This window comes from Impatiens glandulifera, chromosome 1 (assembly GCF_907164915.1).
Source record: "Impatiens glandulifera chromosome 1, dImpGla2.1, whole genome shotgun sequence".
Classification (NCBI taxonomy): domain Eukaryota; kingdom Viridiplantae; phylum Streptophyta; class Magnoliopsida; order Ericales; family Balsaminaceae; genus Impatiens; species Impatiens glandulifera.
In genome coordinates this window covers 18,756,262-18,777,617 of record NC_061862.1, presented here as the reverse complement: position 1 = coordinate 18,777,617, position 21,356 = coordinate 18,756,262, and the positions used below count along the sequence as shown (strand labels likewise).

Genomic DNA, 21,356 nt, shown 5'->3' with positions numbered 1-21,356 from the left:
ATTTTTGTTACAAGACTATTATAATTATATTTTAAAATTATTAAAGTAAAAAATAAAATTGATAATTTGATATGAAATGTATGATTTGAACTTTAATAATATATATATGAAAAAGTTGTAAAAATATTAATTGGTACATATTTATTTTTTTAGACCAATATTATTTTATTTTTCTTATGATTTTTATCATTTTGACAAAATCATACTAAAAAACTTATCTTTTTTATATGTGTGTGTGAGAAATGGGCCCTGCTGGGCCGCCTTGTTTGGGAGGTCTGGGCCACAGTGTTTTATTAGTTGATAGACAACCTGTACATGGCAGGTAAATGTTTAGTTTTGTTTTTTTAAATGATGAACATTTTAATATATAAATATATATATATATATATATATATATATATATATTTATATTATTAGTTATATATTTTGTAAAACAAAGCAAAAGATTATTAAAAACTAAATTTACACAATAACAAATTTAGTAAAACAATATTCTTCAATTTACACAAATTAATAATTTTGAATGAAGTTAAACCATTTTGAGTTTAATTATATAGTTTTAGTATATGTTTTCTCCTAACCTTAATTAATTATCTTTTAATTTGTTTTTGTGTGTTATAATATTATTTGAAAATATTAAGAAACTAACAAAAACTAAGTGATCTATCTAGAATAATGTAACCTATGTATTTATATAGGGCCATCCAACATAAATAGTTTCTAAATTTAAATCTTTAATCTATGTGTTGATTCGAGAAAATATATAAACAAAGACTAATAGAGAAATAAAAAAAATACAAGATATAACGATGTTCGACCAAACTGTCTATGCCATCGAGAGTGTCGCCGATTAAATTATCTCACTCTTATGGTTAACACTCTGTATTACATTGTATTTATAAAGTAGTACATTAGATCATAAAACCAAATTATTCTAGGTCTAACCCATTTGTTGTGCAGAATACAAGAAAGTGATGAACAATGAAGTATGGAAAAATAGATGAAGAGAGACTGATTATTATGAAAGATGAAAAGATTACAGCAAATGAAAAAGACTACAACTATAAAAAATTCATAAAACAAGAAAACCTAACTTAATTAAGAACGATAGAATAATTGTGATCTAACTGAAATTAATATAAACTACAAACAATTAATGGTTGATATTAATTCCTATACTAAAGACAAAATGTTACAAATCTCCATTTTGCCTTAGTATCACCCAACAAGAAGATCTTGAACATTTAGCAAGTCCAAACAATGTGTGAATTTGTTAAGTGAGACCAGCTTCATAAATATATCAGCAAGATTATGATGAGTGTTGATCTTCTTCAACTTGATTATTCTCTCAGTGCGAAGAAAATGATAACAAACATTAATATGTTTGGTTCTATCACGATTCACTTGATATTTGGCCAAACAGATAACACTTAAACTATCACCAAAATAATTGTCTGATCATGATGGATACCAAGGTCACTAATTAATCATTTCAACTATATACCCCCATTGGCTGCTTCCGTTAGTGCCATGTACTAAGTCTCTGTAGTGGACAATGTCATAGTCGACTATAATGTTGCCTTCCAACTAACCACAGAGTCACCAAGGGTGTAAACATAACCAGTCATTGAGCTTCTACCATCGATATCTGTAGCATAATCTGAGTCTGAATAACCAGTTATAAGACACTAGTTATTACTCCCATAAATGAGACTAACATCTGATGTGCCTCTCAGATAGCGAAATATTCGTTTTACCGATTGTCAGTGTTCCTTACCAAGTGGAGACATAAACCTGCTAACAACACTAACTAAGTACGCAATATCAGGTCTAGTGCATACCATGACATACATTAAACTACCCACCGCACTAGCATACAATACATGAGACATGTGTAACTTATCAACTTCAGACTGGAGCGCGAATGCAGAAAAATGATTAGTAACAGCTGTAGGAGTATTTAGAGCCTTTATTGTACTCATCCCAATACGAGATAACATTTTCAAAATATAACTCTTCTGTGAAAGAAATAGCTTCTTTTGAACTCGATCTCTTACTATTTTCATGCCTATAATTTTTCGTGCTCCACCTAGATCTTTCATATCAAACTCAGAACTAAGAAGACCTTTCAACTTTTGAATCTCCAATATTTTCTTGGCTACGATTAACATGTCGTCTACATACAAGAGTAAGTAAATCAAAGAACCATCACCGATTTTGTTGTGATAGACACAATAATCATATGCACTCTTATTGTAACCATGTTCAATCATTAAATTGTCGAACCGCTTATACCAATATCGAGGAGACTGTTTAAGTCCATACAAAGACTTCTTCAGACTACAAACATATGTTTCCTTACCAAGAACAAGAAACCCTTCAAACCGACTCACCAATATATGCTTCTCAATCTCACCATGTAAGAAAGTTGTCTTCACGTCTAATTTCTTGAGTTCTAGATCCTGATGTGTTACTATAGCTTGTAGTACCCGGATAGAAGTGTTTCAGACTACATGTGAGCATATCTTGTTGTAGTATACGCCTTTCTTTTGACTGAATCACTTTGCAACTAGTCGTGCTTTATATCTGGTCCCTTCAACACTAGAGGTTCCATCTTTCCTTTTGAAAATCCATTTGCACCCAATGACTCTTCTCCCCTTAGGTAAAGTAACAAGCTCCCATGTATTATTCTTGTGAAGTGATTCCATTTCCTCACACATGGAAGCAATCCATTGCGCAGAATCACCACCATTAACAACTTCACTATAAAAGATGGCTCATTATGTATGACATCTTCAGCTACTTGAAGTGCATAATTTACCATTTCTTCAGTATCATTCATAGATGCACTAATTGTCCTACTTCCAGGACCAGTTGAGATCTTTCTTCCATCGATTGAATGAATTAACATGTCATGAACTTTAATTTGCCTTCTAGGTCGTGTAGCAATGTCAAATTGACTTTCAGGTACTCCAAATTGATAAACTTCCTCAGATGGTTTATCAGTATAGTGTGTCATGTCAATTGTCCCTTGAACTAGAAACACCTCAAGCTCCACCTATTTTTCGGTACTATCATTTTCTCCAAAAAGTGATGGTTTGACAGATTAGTTAAGTATAAACATCTCATTGAATGTGACATTCCTATTGAGGATTACTCTACCTTTAGAAGATGACTAGATTCTGTATCCCTTGACTCCATCTCCATAGCCCTTGAAAACACCCTATTTTGCTCTTGGTTCCAACTTCCTTCATTAACATGATAGTAAGATGTGCACCCAAAGACCTTCAAGTGAGAATAATCAATGACGTTATCAGACCATACCTCATAAGGGATTCTACAATCAATCCCAGTATGCGGTGCACGATTTATCAGATAGCAAACTGTTAAGACAACCTCGCTCCAGTACTTTTTGTCAATCCAACATTAAAGAGCATGCTTCTAACTCTCTTTAGCAGTGTTTGATTCACCTTTTCTGCTACACCATTATGTTGTGGTGTACCTCGGATGGTGTGATGTCTTACAATCCCCATATCCCTACATAACTCATTAAACTCATATGAACATAATTCAAGTCAATTATCTATTCGCAGCCTCTTAACATTATTTCTAGTTTGATTCTCCACCAGTGTCTTTCAATGTTTGAAGGTCTTAAATACCTCGCTCTTATGTCTCAGAAAATACAACCAGGTCATCCTTGAGTAATCATCTATGAATGTTACAAAATAGTTATAACCTCCTATACCTTGAACTTCAGTAGGACCCCAACAATTAGAGTGAATATAATCTAGTGTGCCCTTATTTTTCTGAACTCCCTTACCAAACTTACTACGATGTTTTTTTTCAAAAATGCAATGTTCACACAACTCAAGGTTGGTAACCTTATGGTCAGATAGAAGATCCTATTTGGACAGAATTTGCATCCCCCTCTCCCCATATGTCCAAGTCGCATATGCCACAACTTGGTTACATCAGGATGACGATTCACAGATTTGGATGCAACCGTAGCGGAACCTGTCAACGTCTTACCTTGTAGTATATACAAGATATTCTATTTAATACCTTTTATTATTACTTTTAAACCTTTATTGATGCACAATGTTCCATCTTCACCGCTAAACTTGAAACCTTTAACATCTAAAATGCCTAAAGATATTAAATTCTTCTTCAGTTGAGGAACATGCCGAACGCCAGTTATGGTCCGTATTTTTCCATTATCAATCATAATCTTGATAGTACAATACTCACAGTTCTACATATGACATTGTTTCTCATGACAACGTTTCCACCATCATAATCTTCATAGGCATCAAACTATTATTTGTTCGGACTCATATGATATGAACACCTAGAATCCAACACCCACATATCAGTAGGGTGTAGAGAAGCGTTAACTACAAGGGTAATGTCCTCCTCAGAGTCAATGTCTCTTTCTTTATGTGCTATAGCAGTCGTGGAATATTTGCCCATTTTTTTAGGACAATTGTTCTTCCAATGTCTTGGTTCTTTACAGTAATTGCACATGTCTTTAGCATTAGGCCATTATCTTTGTATTTTTGATCATTATTCTTTCCAGAACCATTATAGTTGACTGTGCTGGCAATCAACTCAGATGCTTGACTGTCTACAATTTTATCACTCGCCTTATGGCGTAGTTCTCTAGTATGAAGTGTTGATCGAACTTCATCTAGAGTCACAAAGTCTTTACCCACAACGAACGATTGAACAAAATTTTCAAACGAGTTGGGTAAAGATACCAACATAATTAATGCAGCATCTTCATCTTCGATCTTAACATATATATTTCTCAATTCAAATAATATAGTATTTTCAAGCATGCGAAGACTGAACAAACATTGCTTTAATAACAACTTGTTAGTTAGTGAGTTTGTCATGTACAAAGCCTCTAACTTCAACCACAGACCGATTGCGATATCTTCATCTGATACCTCAATAATCACTTCATCAGCCAGACAGAGTAAAATCGTCGAGTGTGTCTTCTCTTCCAAAACCTCAAGCTCAACAATAATTTTACCAGAGGTAGAATGTTGTTTAAGCAAGACTCGCATTTTGATCTACTATAAACTAAAATTGTTTCGCCTTGTGAATTTTTCGATTTTCAGATTCATTGAAGAAATCTTCTCACCATATAACAAATATTGATAAACTGATCGGATCTAATACCAATTGTTGTGCGGAATACAAGAAAGTGATGAACAATGAAATATGAAAAAACAAATGAAGAGAGATTTATTATTATGAAAGATAAAAGCTTACAGCAAATGAAAAATACTACAACTATAAAAATTCAAAAAACAAGAAAACGTAGACACCTAACTTAATTAAGCGTAATTGTAGAATAATTGTGATGTAACTGAAATTAATATAAACCACAAACAATTAATGGTTGATATTAATTCCTATATCAAAGGCAAAATGTTACGCCATTAATTTAAACTTAAATAACATGCGTATATAAACTAAATACACAATAATCTCCACCTTAATAAATATTCAATCTCTTTGAGAAATTCAAGCATTTTAGATAAATCACAAACCTCCACCTTCAAAAAATTCAAACATTTTTAGAATATAATAACACATAGTTTCAAATACTCTAAGTGAGCTGATCTACCACAATTTCTTATCAACTTGAGACAGTAAACAAGTTCAAGCAATTCCCGAAATTGTCGGTAGTAATTTGATTTTGTCAATATATCAACTACATTTTCACTAATATGAACCTTTTACAACAATATCACCAGATGCAATCAACTCTCCGATCTTGTGAAATCTCACATTAATATACTTCGTTCTACATGGCATGCCTAATTTTTTTTCCCAAATAAATAATGCTCTGATTATCACAAAGTCCACTTTTCTCAACACCTAATTCTCTTACTAGCTAATTAATCCACAACACTTTATAACAATATCAACTATTGTCATATATTTTGTTTTAGTTGTTGGACCTGAAATGTTGATTTTCAACATATAGGTCTCCCACAAAGAGTAAACACAACTCGATTATAAACCTCCTATCATTCATATCACTAACATAGTCTAAATTCACATATCCAACCAGGGGCGGAGCCACGCTTGAGCTAGAGTGGGCTCCAACCCCACCTAAATTTAAAAAATACTTTGACTAGGTGGGCTCTAGCCCCAATTAAATTAAAAAAATATAAAAATGAGGCAATTACCCTATTCTCTCTCCTCTACAATTAGATTCCCATATATCTGGTCCCACCTAGCAAAACTTCTTTTTGCTTTTTATTTTTATAAATAAAATTAAATTAGCACTTTATGTTTTTCTGATGTTCGAATAAGTCCTTGTAAAAGTTAATTTTGCATTTTTAATATCATTTCTTTCTCCACGTCAAAATTTATTTGAATTAACAATTTAGTGACAATGATTCATAAGACAGTAGTTTTGTTGAAAATTATTTTTTTGAAATATTTGATTAATCTTTTTTAATATGAATACAAAAAAGTTTTTTATCCTTAACTAACTTAATTATAATATTATTTATTGGTATGTGTTATAAGTTATTGTTAGTTAAGTTATTTATTTTTTTAATTATTTAAATATAAGTGATTTGAGTTAAAAAATATTAAAAATACAAATATATAATAAAAAATAACTATAAAAAGAAAATCTAATAGTTTAGTTTTTTTAGTTAATTCAATAAATAATTGGTATGTTTTTTTTTTTAAAATTTTATGTAAATTCACAAATTATTTTTAAGATATATATTATCTAATTGATGAATGATAAGTCTAATTTAAAAGTTAAAATGATTAATTAAATATATTTTTAATTTTTTTATTTAAATATTTTTTAGTGTTTTAATTTTTTTAATTTATTTTTATTAAGAAGAATAGAAGGGCACAACTTCAATAATGTTTATGTTAAATGTTTTGAATGTACTGTTTTATTTTATAATTTTATAAAGTAAATATTCATACATCTTTTATTTTATATGTTTGAATTAATTAATTTATTGTATCAATTACAGGAAAAAAAAGCGAAACATAGAAAGTTAAATCTGAGGGACTGAGGATTTGGTTTGGGAAAAAAATTGGAGTCAACCCCACGTAATTTTTCATCCTGGCTCCGCCCCTGTATCCAACAATTATAGAATCAATTCATTGACCACCAAAAATAATACAATAACTTGAAGTGTCATTTAGATGCTTAAAGATCAATTATAACAACGCAACATCTTTTTGCTACTTGACTTGGATCTAGATTTTTCTCTTCTAGAACGTTTTTTTGCCTTCTTTCACAATCTTGATTTCTCGTAACATATAAACTCTCGAATTCCGAATTTTTCCATGCATTATGTTTCCGTTAGTTTTGGGCTAAATTATCTAATTGAAGATATTCAAATACTGAGCCAGATTTGAATCATCATGCATCTTCAGCCCATATAACCTTTGTTTCAAATACAACTTGATCATCAACCATCTAGACATAAACTAACCTTCTAACTTTTTTCATATCTCAACTGAGGATTGTAAATTCATTAAATGATAAATGATTTATTCTCTTAAACAAAGTCGTATGATCCCCGATAGTTGCTACTTTTGAACACACAATGTTTTTATATTTTTTTGTTGTGCTAACAAATTTTTATCTTTTATTTGTCACATGTCAAAATTATCAATTCATTGAACATTCCAACTTCAAATTTGACACTAGAAAAGACATATCAACACTCAAATTTTCACTTTGAACGACAAATCAAACAAGCTCCAACAAAAATCAAATAAGTCAAAAAACCAAAGCCAAACAAAGCCTACAAAATTTGTTAAAATCGAAATATATAAGCCTTTAACTTGTTTCGATAAACAACGTGACATAAATCAAGGAAGTCTTAAACCTTTTCTTTTTCTCTTTTCAGTCGTCACTTATTGTTTGTTATATTCTCTCTTTTTAGTTAACAAACCAATTAAAATAAAGTTAATAAAAATAACTTCAGACTTTTGTTATTTACCGATTGAAGAATGAGATATTAATTGTTTATTCTTTTCTTCAGATTCTACCGATCTATTACTAGCAACAAAGAGAAAATTAAAAATTCTATTTTCAAATTTTCACGGACTAACAAAGAAAGGTTTACTTTTGTTACCGCTGTTGAAAATCCATCATCGTCTAGAAGATTCGACTAGTCAAGCAAGCTTCACATTCTCCACCACCGTTGCCAATCAATTTTGAAAATCAGAATCCAAAACCTCTTTCTCTCTAATTAATTTAAGTTTAATCTCAATTAAATTCTATTATTTATTGTTGATTTAAGTAGTCATGTAAACTAATAACAATATAAATAATGAAAGAAGAAACAAAAGAAAAAACATAAGATATATATAACGATGTTCTGCATCATTGAGAGTACCGTCGATTTATTAATCACACTCTTATGATTAAAATCCTGTATTACATTTATAATATATATATAATATTTATAGAGTAATATATTAATCCACAAAGACTAAACTATTTTACCCATAGTCCACTAGTTCTAAACTTAATTAATATGTATATATAAGACAAATACAACTATTATGTTATTAAATTTATAAAAAAATAAAATAGTTAATTAAATTATTTATGATAATTTTAACATTAAAATATTATATATTTTTATAAAAATTACAATGCCCCCAATAATAACAAGCCAATTAAATAAATAATTGTACTGGTAAGTATTTGAGTGAAAGATATAAATAACTAAAAAGAAAGAACTTTCTCTCTAGTCTCTATGGCCACTTGCCATGTGAATATGATTGTGAAGGGGGAAGTTCAAAAGAAGCAACCCCATGACAGCACATAAAATTGGGCCAATAGATATGGGAAAAGATTTAATTTTTATCTTGAGCCATGGAAGTGTGACAATGACAAAATATCCCTCAATGCTTCTTAAATTATATCCATGCCCATGTCCATCAAACAAGGAACATGGTCACAAGCAATTATATATGATCATTCAACCCCCATTTTATTTCATGATTGTTTTTAATAAGATTCCCTTAAATATTTTTGAAAAATAAAACCGTAAAATCAACTATCAATCATGATTCAACGTTCAACAATGAGAATCAAACCTCCCACTCAAAGACGGATCTACCTTATGGGTTATAGCCCGAGTTATCCAAAATATTTTTGTTATTGTTTGCCTGATAGTATTATCATTGTACTCTGCGTAAATTTTGTGAAAAGTTTTAACTTAGTAGATTTCAAATTCTAATTCCATCCTTACTTTTATTTCGTTCATAACTCCAAATTAAATATTGATCAACTAGATTTGGTTATTCAATTGTGAAGGAAAATAAAGAAGAAGTAAAATATAAGACAAGAAGGTGTAGTATAGTTTGAAGCCCCACAAGAACTTGACATTATTTTGAGTGAGAACCAGCTGCAATGAAACCAAACCCTAGCATGGAAAGATTGAGAAAGATATTGAGAGATATAACTTTGATGGACAAACCCTAGTGGGTGGTGTCTATCTATAAAGATGATAAAAGTATAATGGGTGGCCTAGCTATTATCACTTTACTACATATGGATAAGACGGGCTAAAGTATGATCAAAAGCCTATACAATCAAAGCATCTAAAAAGTAAAAGTTGATAGACTGCATGTGCATTGTAAATGAGTTTAAAGTCGGTTACTAATGATTTATTGCTCAGATTGAATGAAAGATGTTTTTTTATCCCATCTTGAAGTCAATCTATAAAGAAGTCGAGTTCAAACTCTCTTGTAACATGATCCCATTTTCTGACATAAACTTTCTAAGTCACATATATATTTTTTTTAATAGCCACAACCTTAAATTCAGGGAAGGTTCAGAAATTGAAGCGAGAGTAAACTTAGATTTTTTTTTTTTTATGAAAATTAGAAATAAAACGAGTAAATCAACTCTTCAACATAAATAAATAGTAACTTAAATTAAAAAAACAGAAATCTCTTCAACAAAATCGATTCTAGAATAAAAAATCTCAATGTACATTGGATCGCAAAAAGACACAAAGAGCAAAATATGGCAGAAGAGTGATCGGAAGTTATCTATATCTTTCACTTAAATACTTAATATATTTAAATTTTTACTCTTTCAATACCTTCAAACGATCCAAAGAGGAAATAATAGAGCAAACGAGCAAATAGATCGATTTAAGTCTGAACACAAATAACAATCGACAAGGTGCAAAAAATAGAACCATGACAAATGAAGTTAACACTCAAAGTAGTTTCTTAAAACTTTTACATATGACTTAATTTAAATCTATTTAATGTTTGGTCCATTTACTCCATGAAATATATACAACTCTAAAAATTAAAATAAATAAATAATTATATAATTATAGTTCTTTTTATAGTCATCTATTAATTTATTATGCATAATTTCTCAAATTAATTTTATAATTATTTATGCATATAAATAAATATATTTCAACAATTTTAAGATTTGTGTGGACATATAAACTGTTTATAATTTGTCCTATTAATAAAAGAAAATTTTAATAAGAGTACCTGGATTTATTAATTTTAAATTATTATATGATTTTAATATACAAGAAAATAATAAAAATAAAGATATATTTATTTAATATATTCCAACAAATCTCATTACAATTTTCTTCTCAACACAAACACAACACAACTTTGGATCCCAATTTATAACTGAAAAAGCTCTTTAAAGGATGATTTAAATGAATGATGGTTTTTAAAATTTTGAAAAAGAAAAGAAGATCAAGATACAAGTTTTGACTAGTTAGGAGGATTATCATCAATGGCCTTTGGTTTTCCCCTTAGCATTTCTGAGAAGCTTCCTCTCATAATTCGCTTAAACCTAGTATCTTCAGCTGAAGGTGGTAGGGGAGAAACCTTTGAATTCTCAATTGGTTCAATGGCTGATGATGGATCTGCTGTTTCCTTTCTATTTGTACTACTATTAGTACTACTACCAAGAATTCCTCCCTCCCCGAATAGACTGGTCATGGATGACGCAAGCCCTATATGAGCCCCCATCACTTTGCTAATCGTGTCAAAAGTTCCTCCTGATCTTTCCTTTGCTATGATCTCCAGCGCTTCTTTGTGCACTGGATCAATTGCATCAGGATCTTTCAACAAGTTCTGGATTGCTGGTAGCAAAAAATCTCTTACACTGTTTGCAGGAATGTCTACACACAAATTGGAGCTTTGTTAGTAAAAAAAACACAAAACAAAACATAATGTGATTGATTGATTGCATAATTGGAATTACAGTTCTGAAGTAGAAAGGGTAGAAGTGAAACTCATTCGATTCCAATTGAAACAATGAAACCAAACATTTTTATTGCTTTGATTAGAGAAAACATCAACAAAATACTAATCATAAATATCATCCTTTGCAAGAGAGGAGTAAATGAATGAACTTTTAAAAAGTAAATTAAAGGAAGTACCTGTGGCATCAAGAGCTCGGATAGATTCACAAAATGCATTAGCTCGGGCACGCCTACGCGTAATATCAGTCACAGGAAGTTGTGCATTTGAAAGCTGAAAGATCTTGGATAATAAATGTAGAAACAAGTTAAGGATGAAAATGCAACTAACTGACTATATACAAGACATATACAGAAAAGAAATCAATCAGCACTTTTTTTAAAGTAAATCAATCGTATGAAAAAACAAGAATGAAAAGAAAAAAATAGTTAATTTGGGTTGTGTGATCCAAGGCCTTGTTTCTTATCCTATAATACCAAATTACCTTATATATATTTTTATAATACCTAAATACAAAAGATATTTTAGTCGATTAACCGAAATAATTCACTTTTTAATGATACTCAGTATTAATTTAAGAAGGAAATAGTTAAGGATATAATCTCTAAGTCTGTCTGTGCTGTTTGGTATAGCCACCACCAATGAACGGACCACTACAATAGCAGCTTCATGTGATCCATCTTCAAGAAAAGCATCCATTTGCACACGTATTTTATCCACAATCTGAGAAAAGGTAGAATATTTGGTTATACACCAATAATGGTCACATTATAGGGTTCTTAGGATAAATGATGCACATACCACATCATTTCTAAAATGCTGCGCCACAGCTCCAAATGCATCAATACTAGCATATTTAACATTCAAATTTGGGTCAGAGCCAAGGGTGACAAGAGCAGGTAAAACCTGAGCAGAAGCCACTTTAGAATCAACACAAGGCACCTGTAACAACAACAACAAAGTAAGGAAATAATGACGTAAGAAAAACTGCACAAACTAAATTGGAAATCATGATTGCAGTATAATAATCAAAACAAGCTTACAATGACTTTCAGAAGATTAGCAGCACTGATTTTCATATCTATGTTGGAGCTCAAAACCATCTCCCACAAAATATTGAAAATCATGTTATGATGTTCTTCAAATGTGCTGCATGAGGTTGAGAGATGTGGTTAAATAACGCAGTTAAAAAAAGTGAAAAATGCAGAATCATGTTTTGAAACAAGGACCAACCAAAGGAAGCGAACAGAATTAAAAATCTCATCTAGGTGCTTTGTTTCTTGACCATCTTGCATTGTTCTCTCTACCAACAAATTTCTCAGGTACTCTGTAAGTTGTTCACGCTGATTTGGAGATCCTAAAACACCAGCCAACAACAGTGGGAGGACACACAAAGTTGCAAGTCTCTCAGACACAGATGTTTTTGGCCTTAAACCTGTCGCATAAAAGTAACCAATCACCTTAAAGTTACGGATAAAACAGAACTGGTAAAAACAGGAAGCCATCCCTACCTTTAACCCTTGGCTGGATTTTAGATGGGAAAAATGTAAAGTCAGCATCACCACCCACTGCCACTAAGAATACTGGTAGTGTGAAGCATACCATATACTCATCGCCAAAATGTTCAGATATTGCCAACAAAATCTGTTAGAAAGAAAAGATTAGCAACAAATCCTGTAGAGTTGCTCATGTTCACTATGAGCTGTTTGATCTTTTTTTTGTGAAGTAATCTGATTGTTTTGGGAAAAAAACTCTTGTTTGATGAAAAAAAGGATATTTGGGTTAAATGACTAAGATATCCTTAGGGTAAAAATAAAGGATCATTTAGTATTTGGTTGATGATTTGAATGATGAAGTGATTGATAAATGGGATAACCCTACATCAAACATAACAAAAAAAAAAACAGAATAAAAAATTGAAGACAAGAATTATATGCAGATAACCAGAAGGAAAAAATAAACTAATGACAAGAACTAAGTTAGAATCTACGAAAAACACCTTTACTAAACGAGTTCTTAGGCTATCTTCCTTCTGAGGTAACAAGGAGGCAAGTTGAATGAGAGCAGGAAAGCAGTCAATATGCAGCCATTCAAATGCTGGCCATTCTGCATGTTCCCTGAACGAAATGTAGAATATAGTGGTAAACAAACAGGCATGAGTCACAAGATCACCTTATCAGGAAGTAATATAGAATGAAAGGTAGGCCAAGTGAACATTACCTGGCATATAATTGTATCAAGGACTTGGTAAAGATTCTCCTGTTATTTTCTGAACTGTTAGGGAATGGGCACGTCTCAATTGTTCTTCGCTTCAAAAAAGGAAGCAGCTCCAATAGTAATCTTAAGAGGACATCAAGATTCCACCGTTCTCTTTCACCTAAAACTCGGAGACATGACTCAAGGGAACCCTCAACCCCTGAAAGAGGTGGACAACGCTGGAAAGAAATAGAAGTGGAGCAAAAATTGTTATAATGAAGGTTAATAATCTTATGCAAATTATCGTTAAGAATGTAATATACCTGAGTAGAGCCCAAAATATGAGAGAGTAGAACTCTTAATACATGGTCCAATTTATTTCCCCAATTAAGTAAAGCAGGCACCAATTGTTTGATTGTAGCTTCCACTACTACCCCTGAAGGATCACATACCAACTGAAACATAATCTCCTCTACCTATAACAAATCAAAAGAGAGATTGAAGAATGTCTCATCTATTTTTGTCATAACTCATCATATTATGATCAGGGGAAACATTATGTTCCCTAGACCATGTAGCTTACATTATAGGCCATCCTGTCAAGTCAGAATTCTTCTCCATGATAGCCTCGAAGGATATTTTAATGAGGCTGACCTTGAAATATTTGTCCACGTTTGGAAACAGTGGAAGAAGCAAAGCAAGGTTAAGAGCAGCAGCCTCACGAACAACTGTTGCCGAATCCTCAATGAGTTGCTGCATGATGGATAAGATGAGAGAATCTCGAATTTCAGGCCGCACGTATTCTGCAAGCTCTCCACATGATTGAGCAACTAACAGCCTCCGCTCCTCGTATGTGTGATTTATCTGCGCACACAAACAGAAAACAGAAATACAATATCAGGAAGTTAACATAAAATCTCTCTCTCTCTCTCTCTCTATATATATATATATATATTAGTTTACCTGCTCCCAGCACTGTGGAAGCAATTCTGTTTCTGTTCTCATTTCTCCAACATTCTTGGCAAGAGTCACACAAGCCTGTCATATTAGAAGAGTATTTAACACAATTATTTGATTGAAATTTTAGTATAGTAAGACATGAGCATTGCCATTACCCACAGACTTACATCCATTATAATCCTTCTCTGTTGTTCATCAGGACGTTTGATTAAGTTGAACAATGTGTGGGTCAAAGAATCTCTTGTGTGGCTTTCAGGATGACGCTCTATAGCACACATGATAAGAGGAAGAAGCTCCTACAAGCAGGTATTATCCATCATGAATCATACAAAAAGTAGTTTATGAACCAGGAGAGACTAGGCCTCCCCCAAAAGGCAGAAACTCATTATTGCCCCTCAACTTGCATAAGATATTCAAATTAACCCTTCTACTAACTAGACTACTTCCATTTGTGCCAAATATTGGCCTCACTCACTCAATATTTCCACCGCCTATAATTTTTTAAAGAATTAATAAAATCTGGCTTTTTTGACGAAAAACTGTAAAATGGCGTGAATGATGCCAACATGGATACAATGAGAGAAAGTGGTGTTTGGTTAATGTGCTGGTGTGAGTAAGAGAAATAGTGGACAATTTAATGCCAGGTAAGTTTTCAAGATGTCCATGGCAATATTCACGGCAGTTTAATGTTTTCCGTAATAAAAAGAAGCGATTTGTCAAGCTTGGAGGGCGGGTGGCAACATCTAGTGCAAATTGAGGTCCCAATCTATCACAAATGGAATTAGAAGGTTGATACGAATATCTTGTGCAAGTTAAGGGCAAATATGAGTTTTCCCCCCAAAAGATAGTATACCTCACGATGGTTGATCAAGACATATGGAACAATCTTGGGCAATGCATCAGATAGTATTTGAATTGTTCTCAAACCCTGAGGAGTTAGATATCATAGATATTAAGGAGACAAGTTCTGACACATTAATGACATTAATGGAAGTCATTTGGTTATGTACCATTTTCTGGGAAATTAGTTTCCCATCAAAGCTATCTTGTTTTGAAACTCGACCATTCTCTTCCAATGCTGGTAGTTCCTTGTAATCAAACACCTGGTCAGACTTCACTATGGAACCATTACCATGGGTGGGACTCACTGTTATCCCCCCAGGAATTTGATCAGGTATATCTGAGGTGCCACCATCAACATGTATCTGATCGGCTGAAATAGGAGTATCCGCAAAATCTGGACTATCAAGTCCTTTGTCAGATGAAGATTTTATAATTATGCTCATGTTTGACTGCAAAACTTCATTAGCTTTTTCAGTAATCTCTTGTTCACCACCCGTAGACCTTGGAATCTCCAGAGGAACAGATTGTGTAGCCTTTAAAGTCTCTATTTGTTTATGTAGCAAATTTATTTCTTCCTTGTAGCTTTCCACGGTTCGAGTTTCAGCATGATCATTATCAATAGTAACTAACTTTTGCGTTAAACGAGATCCTTCAATGTGCATCTTAAGTGACGTGATCTCGGCTCTGCAGTCATTGAGGTCCTTACTTTGTAATTTCAGTGACTGCTTAAGTTCATGAACCTGGGAAAAGAACAAAGCCAGTGGAATTTACAAGTAAGCACATAAAAATCAATATGACTTAAGAGCTTTCTTATGTGTTGTGGACTGTGGGGTAGGAAAAGCTACCAGTTTCTCCTTCTCCTTGATATCCTTCTGCAAAGCTTCTAAGGATTTGTTTAGCGTCAAAACTTGAGCATCAGCGACATCTTTGTTTTTCTGCAAGGACTTCATGTCATTCTGGACCTTTTCACTTTCTTTTACCAAACGCTCATTTTCTCTAAGCATTGAAACTTTTTCCTGCAAACAAATGTACACGCAAAGTCATTGAACTTCATGTATAGGCCAACTTATTCAATATCTCTGGGATAAATTATTGCATAAAGTTTTGTAGTATATCTATCACAGAAGACAAGAAATACATGAAAATATACCTTTGAACAAAAAGATTACAAATTTGGAACAGTTCTATAGCGTGAAAATACATCATCCTAGGTTTAATAAAAAGATGTTTTAATCCAGTCTCAAGGGAAAAATTAAGCAGCTCTATAATATCACTGGATTCACGAAGAACAACTTGCCTAGCTCAGGGGTGTTTGAGGAAGTACCTCAGCAGCCTCTGAAGTGGATGAAAGATATTGATAGTAATAATGGCGCAAAGCATCTGTACAGTATGCAGAAGACTTCTGCCAATCATCTAGGTTTTGGTCAGTAACCTGCATAAAATATGGGGAAGTTAATAACTTGAGATAATATCTTTAATTCTTCTTGTAGCTGTTTTCCCAAAAAACTCTAGAGTAGCTGTGAAAAATATGTAAAATATATCACATGGAAGATTAACTATACATGTTAAGGCTATTAAAATATTTCTTAAATTAAATTTAGAGGGTAATCAAAATCAAAATGACTATAATACCTATTCTTTAACTTGATTGATGTGATTAGAATATCAGTAAATGTTTTTTCGTGTTCTTTCATTCTTTCCATAACATAGTACAAAGTACCTCTTCATAAAATGTCATTGCAGTAAGGCGGTATCCAGCTAAAAGCAAATACTCCTTCACAGCACAATTAAGATCCCGTCGCTCGTTGTCCTTCAGAGCACCCAAGTCAAATGAAGAGGCTGCTTTCTTATGCTGTTGAGATTCCACCCCAGGATGTGCAGATATATCTGTCTTAACCCCTGAAAAGTAAGTATCAGCAAAAGAACTTCCACAACTTAGTGGGTGTGCAAGCACAAAAAAAAACTATTCCTAAAGAGATTAGAGTGAAGGGATACTAGAACTGATGATTTATGCATTAACTTTTCAAATATGCAACAATCTCGTATAGACATATATTGGTAGAAATGACAGCTAGAAGGCCACATTTTCTTATATCTGAAGAGATGTTGGGATATCTACCATTAAATTCATCAGAAGTTGGTTTGGATATCTTCTCCAATTCAGCTTTCAACTTCAGTATGTCTTCCCGGGCTAAGCGAAGCTCGTACTCACTGAGTGCAAATTTCTCTACTATCTCTTCCTTTTCTTCCAGCAAGCTCTGGGGGTCAGCAACTGGTTCCATTAATAAATAGCAAGACCATGAAAATCAGCCATATGTAAGTCCAAAAGGAGCTAAAAGATATTATATGCAAAATATGATAATTTAATTCCATTGCAAGAAGTAGATCTAGAACACAACCATTGGAAAATACCATTATTCCATCTGAATACAAAATTGGCAAACTGATGTTGAACCTAAGAATTTACTTCCATAGGGGAGGAGGTACTCAAGGGTTCAAACTTAACATTGTTAAAGAAAAGGGTTGATGAAAAGATTCAATATCAGTGATGAACATGTTTCTACAAAGCACAATTTATCTCATTTAGGTAAATAAAGGCTCATCCCATAATGGTTATTCTTCAAAAAGTTCAACCCTGCTCAGATAAACATATCACCGTGAATCTGATAAAGGTGGGAGGAAACATCAAACTTTAGACATGCCCATGATTTATAAGTGAAGGGGATACCTCGGAGGGAATTCAAGCGGGAGATCTGATCAGGTGGAAACTGAGAAGAATCCAAGAATAACTCTTTAAGGCGAATCGCCTGCGCATCACGGCCATCATCGAGAAGTTCATGTAGAAGCTCAAAAGCTGTAAGTAGATAATTCTCTTCCAAAAGGAAATTCACCACACAATTGCACAACGACGATCTATCCACGTCCATTTCTCAGTGAACCATCTTACTTACTCATGTTCAAACAAAGAGAGTTCTAAGATTACAATGGCTGAAATCGAAAGATCGTAATTGCTAAGTGAATAACAGTGTTTCAGTACTCTTAATGATCGATCGGATCTGTCGAGATTCCCCGAAAATGAAACAAGTCGACAAGAGAGTGAAAGTTCGTGAAGAATAGAATAAGAAAACGCATTACAGTCAGCTTAATTTCTGTATTGAAAGGAGATATGATCAGATGTGGGCGGTTTTACGTACTCTTGATATTTTTTCCCGTGATTCTCATCCGTTCAATACTGTGGAACCTACAGCTGCTGACGATTGGCGTCGGATGCACGTTAGATATTTGCGTTGGGGTTAAGCCATGTGGGTTGTAGTTAAGCTTGAAAGATGACAACTTGATGCGGTCGGCGATAATTCTCACAAGTCAACCCTCTCTCCCTCCATCTTCTTCATGGTTGGTTAGCACCCACATTACATATTTATTAAATTTCAAATTAATATTAAGTAACCACAAATAAATAATATATATATATATTTATATATATAAATCAGGTAAATCCCTAACTACCTCCCTACTTCATTTAAATTTGTCTGTTCGAGAATTATGGTTAACTAGCATCACGAATAATGATATAAAAATTGAAAATATTTAACATTTTATATGTATATATATAATTAAAAAATTGAACTTATATTGTTAAAACGTCTCGTGTTAATCAAATTTTGTGTTAAATTTAAAATATAAAGTCTTATTAGCTTAAATGGTTAAAGGGTTGTGTTTATTTTGTTAGGTTGTAAATTCGACACATACATATAATATTTTTTATTTTATTTTTAATCGTTTTAAATTTATGAGCGGGTCAATCCACAATCCGACCCAAGTATCCATGGACACTTTAAAAACTAACATCATTATATATGTATAGATTAGTTAATTAAAAAGTTAAATTATATTGTTAAAATGTCTCGCGTTCATCAAATTTGGTGTTAAATTTAAAATATAAAGTTTTATTAGTTTAATTACTTAAAAGTTGTACTTGTTTTGTTAGGTTGTAAGTTCAAAACATATATATAACGTTTTTAATTTTATTTTTAACCGTTTTAAGTTTATGTGCAAGTAAACCCACAATTCAACCCAAGTATTAATTTACTCTCACATATATATCCAAATTAACCACAACTCTCGACCCGGCAATCCGGACACTTTAAAAATTAAGCATCAATATATATATATATATATATATATATATATATATATATATATATATATATATATATATATATATATATATATATTAGTTAGTTAAAAAATTGAACCTACATTGTTAAAACGTCTCGCGTTCATCAAATTTGGTATTGAATTTAAAATATAGAGTCTTATTAGCCTAGTTGGTTAAAGAGTTGTACTTGTTTTATTAGGTTGCAAATTTGAAACATACTTATAGCATTTTTAATTTTAATTTTAACCGTTTTAAATTTATGGGCGGGTCAACCCACAATCCGACTCAAGTATTAATGAACACTTTAAAAATTAAGCATCATTATATATGTATAGATTAGTTAGTTAAAAAGTTGAACTTATACTGTTAAAATGTCCCACGTTTATCAAATTTGGTGTTGAATTTAAAATATAAAGTCTTATTAACCTAGTTGGTTAAAAGTTTGTACTTATTTTGTTAGGTTGTAAGTTTGAAACATAAATATAGCATTTTTAGTTTTATTTTTAACCGTTTTAAGTTTATGGCAGGTCAATCCACAATCCGACCAATGTATCATCTCACATATATATTCAAATTAACCACATCTCTCGACTCGACAATCTGGACACTTTAAAAATTAAGCATCATTATATATATATATATTTGGATATATATGAGAGCAATGGATCTTTAGGTCGGATCGTGAGTTGACCCGTCCTTAAACTTAAAATGGTTAAAAAAAATAAAAATAAATGATACATGTGTTTCAAACTTATAACCTAATAAAGTACAACCATTTAACCAACTAAATTAATAAAACTTTATATTTTAAATTCTACACAAAATTTAATAAACGCGTGACATTCATACCAATATAATATATATAATACTTTGCTTATTTTTTTAGCCTCGAATCTTTTCATCTTTGGAAGTTAAGCGATTTTTCTAGTCCTCGCGATTTTCTAGTTTTAGTGTTTAACATCTCTAAACAAAAGAAAGTGCTCTTTTAAAACCAACTATTTTATAAAAAAAATTTATAAACTTTAGAAATATGAAAACAGTTTAAAATTTCGTATGTCGGCGTGTTTTCACATGCATTCATGGGTGCGAATATCAAAATATTTTTGTTTAGACATACCATTACATCCCAACATTACATCCAAACTGACTACCCTATAACCAAATCTTATTTAACCCAACATTTTATATTGTTAGAAAGAGCAAAATAATAAGGAAATTTGACGAAATAAAACTTATAATAGAGTTGTTTCCAAAAATAATAGGGGATTAAATTTTGCAAAATTGACCTTTTGTCCCTGGTAAAAGACCAATATACCCCCTAGCAAAAATCTCCTTATTCTCTTTTCCCCTTTCTCTCTTATTCTCCCTTAGGGCGCAACGAGGCAACGAGGGGACCGCAACGAGTTGTCCAAGCTAACGTTGAACTTAACACCCGAAGAAACGTATACTTCTTCTACTTCCCCTCCCGACGTCTTCTATCCCCCATCCGCCGAACTGTAGCCCCCGACGACTCCATCAAGCTACATCTTCAACGAATGTTGATGGGTAAGTTTGATATTGAGTGTATTGAGTTATCAGTTTGAGTATATTGAGTGTTATCAATTGGAATCACATTGTGCATTTTGCGCAGGCGCGAGTGCATATTGCGCAGGAAAAAATGCACTTTGTGCAAGCGCAAGATGCAATTTTGTGAATTTTTATCAAACTTCTAGTATACTTCCACTCACTTTTATGAATTTTTATCAATTGCATATGACAATATGTTTGTGAGTGTTTTTGTCCTCTTTCATGGAGAGTGGAAAATTGATGATGGTGGTGTTAGTTCTTTTGTCTCAAGTTCATGTCATGGTGTGAATCTACCCTAAATGCTACATATGTCAAATTAGATGACATTGTCTATGATGCTTTTGGTGTGGACAAATTAAGATATGAT

At 32.3% G+C, this 21,356-nt stretch overlaps 1 protein-coding gene across 1 annotated transcript; it reads right to left on the bottom strand.

Annotated features, from left to right (window-relative positions):
* Positions 1 to 10,585: 10,585 nt before the first annotated feature.
* On the bottom strand, positions 10,586 to 18,562 carry LOC124919962 (RAB11-binding protein RELCH homolog). The gene is made up of 20 exons (XM_047460334.1): positions 17,993 to 18,562; positions 17,384 to 17,536; positions 16,985 to 17,163; positions 16,589 to 16,696; positions 16,110 to 16,280; positions 15,432 to 16,004; positions 15,275 to 15,349; positions 14,589 to 14,717; positions 14,425 to 14,499; positions 14,116 to 14,325; positions 13,785 to 13,937; positions 13,486 to 13,700; positions 13,265 to 13,382; positions 12,777 to 12,909; positions 12,499 to 12,700; positions 12,309 to 12,414; positions 12,067 to 12,207; positions 11,865 to 11,988; positions 11,445 to 11,561; positions 10,586 to 11,183 (listed from the first exon to the last, which is right to left on the bottom strand). The coding sequence occupies exons 1-20, from the start codon at positions 18,189 to 18,191 to the stop codon at positions 10,771 to 10,773; spliced, it is 3,594 nt and encodes a 1,197-aa protein (XP_047316290.1). The 5' UTR covers positions 18,192 to 18,562; the 3' UTR covers positions 10,586 to 10,770.
* Positions 18,563 to 21,356: the final 2,794 nt, after the last annotated feature.

What these genes read in the sequence shown, in the direction of transcription:
- LOC124919962 (XM_047460334.1), bottom strand. Translation starts at nt 18,191, where the DNA reads ATGGACGTGGATAGATCGTCGTTGTGCAATTGTGTGGTGAATTTCCTT. An exon ending in TCAAGGAGAAGGAGAAACTG is followed by an intron (nt 16,005 to 16,109) that starts GTAGCTTTTCCT and finishes TTCTTTTCCCAG; the next exon opens with GTTCATGAACTTAAGCAGTC. An exon ending in AACTAATTTCCCAGAAAATG is followed by an intron (nt 15,350 to 15,431) that starts GTACATAACCAA and finishes CTAACTCCTCAG; the next exon opens with GGTTTGAGAACAATTCAAAT.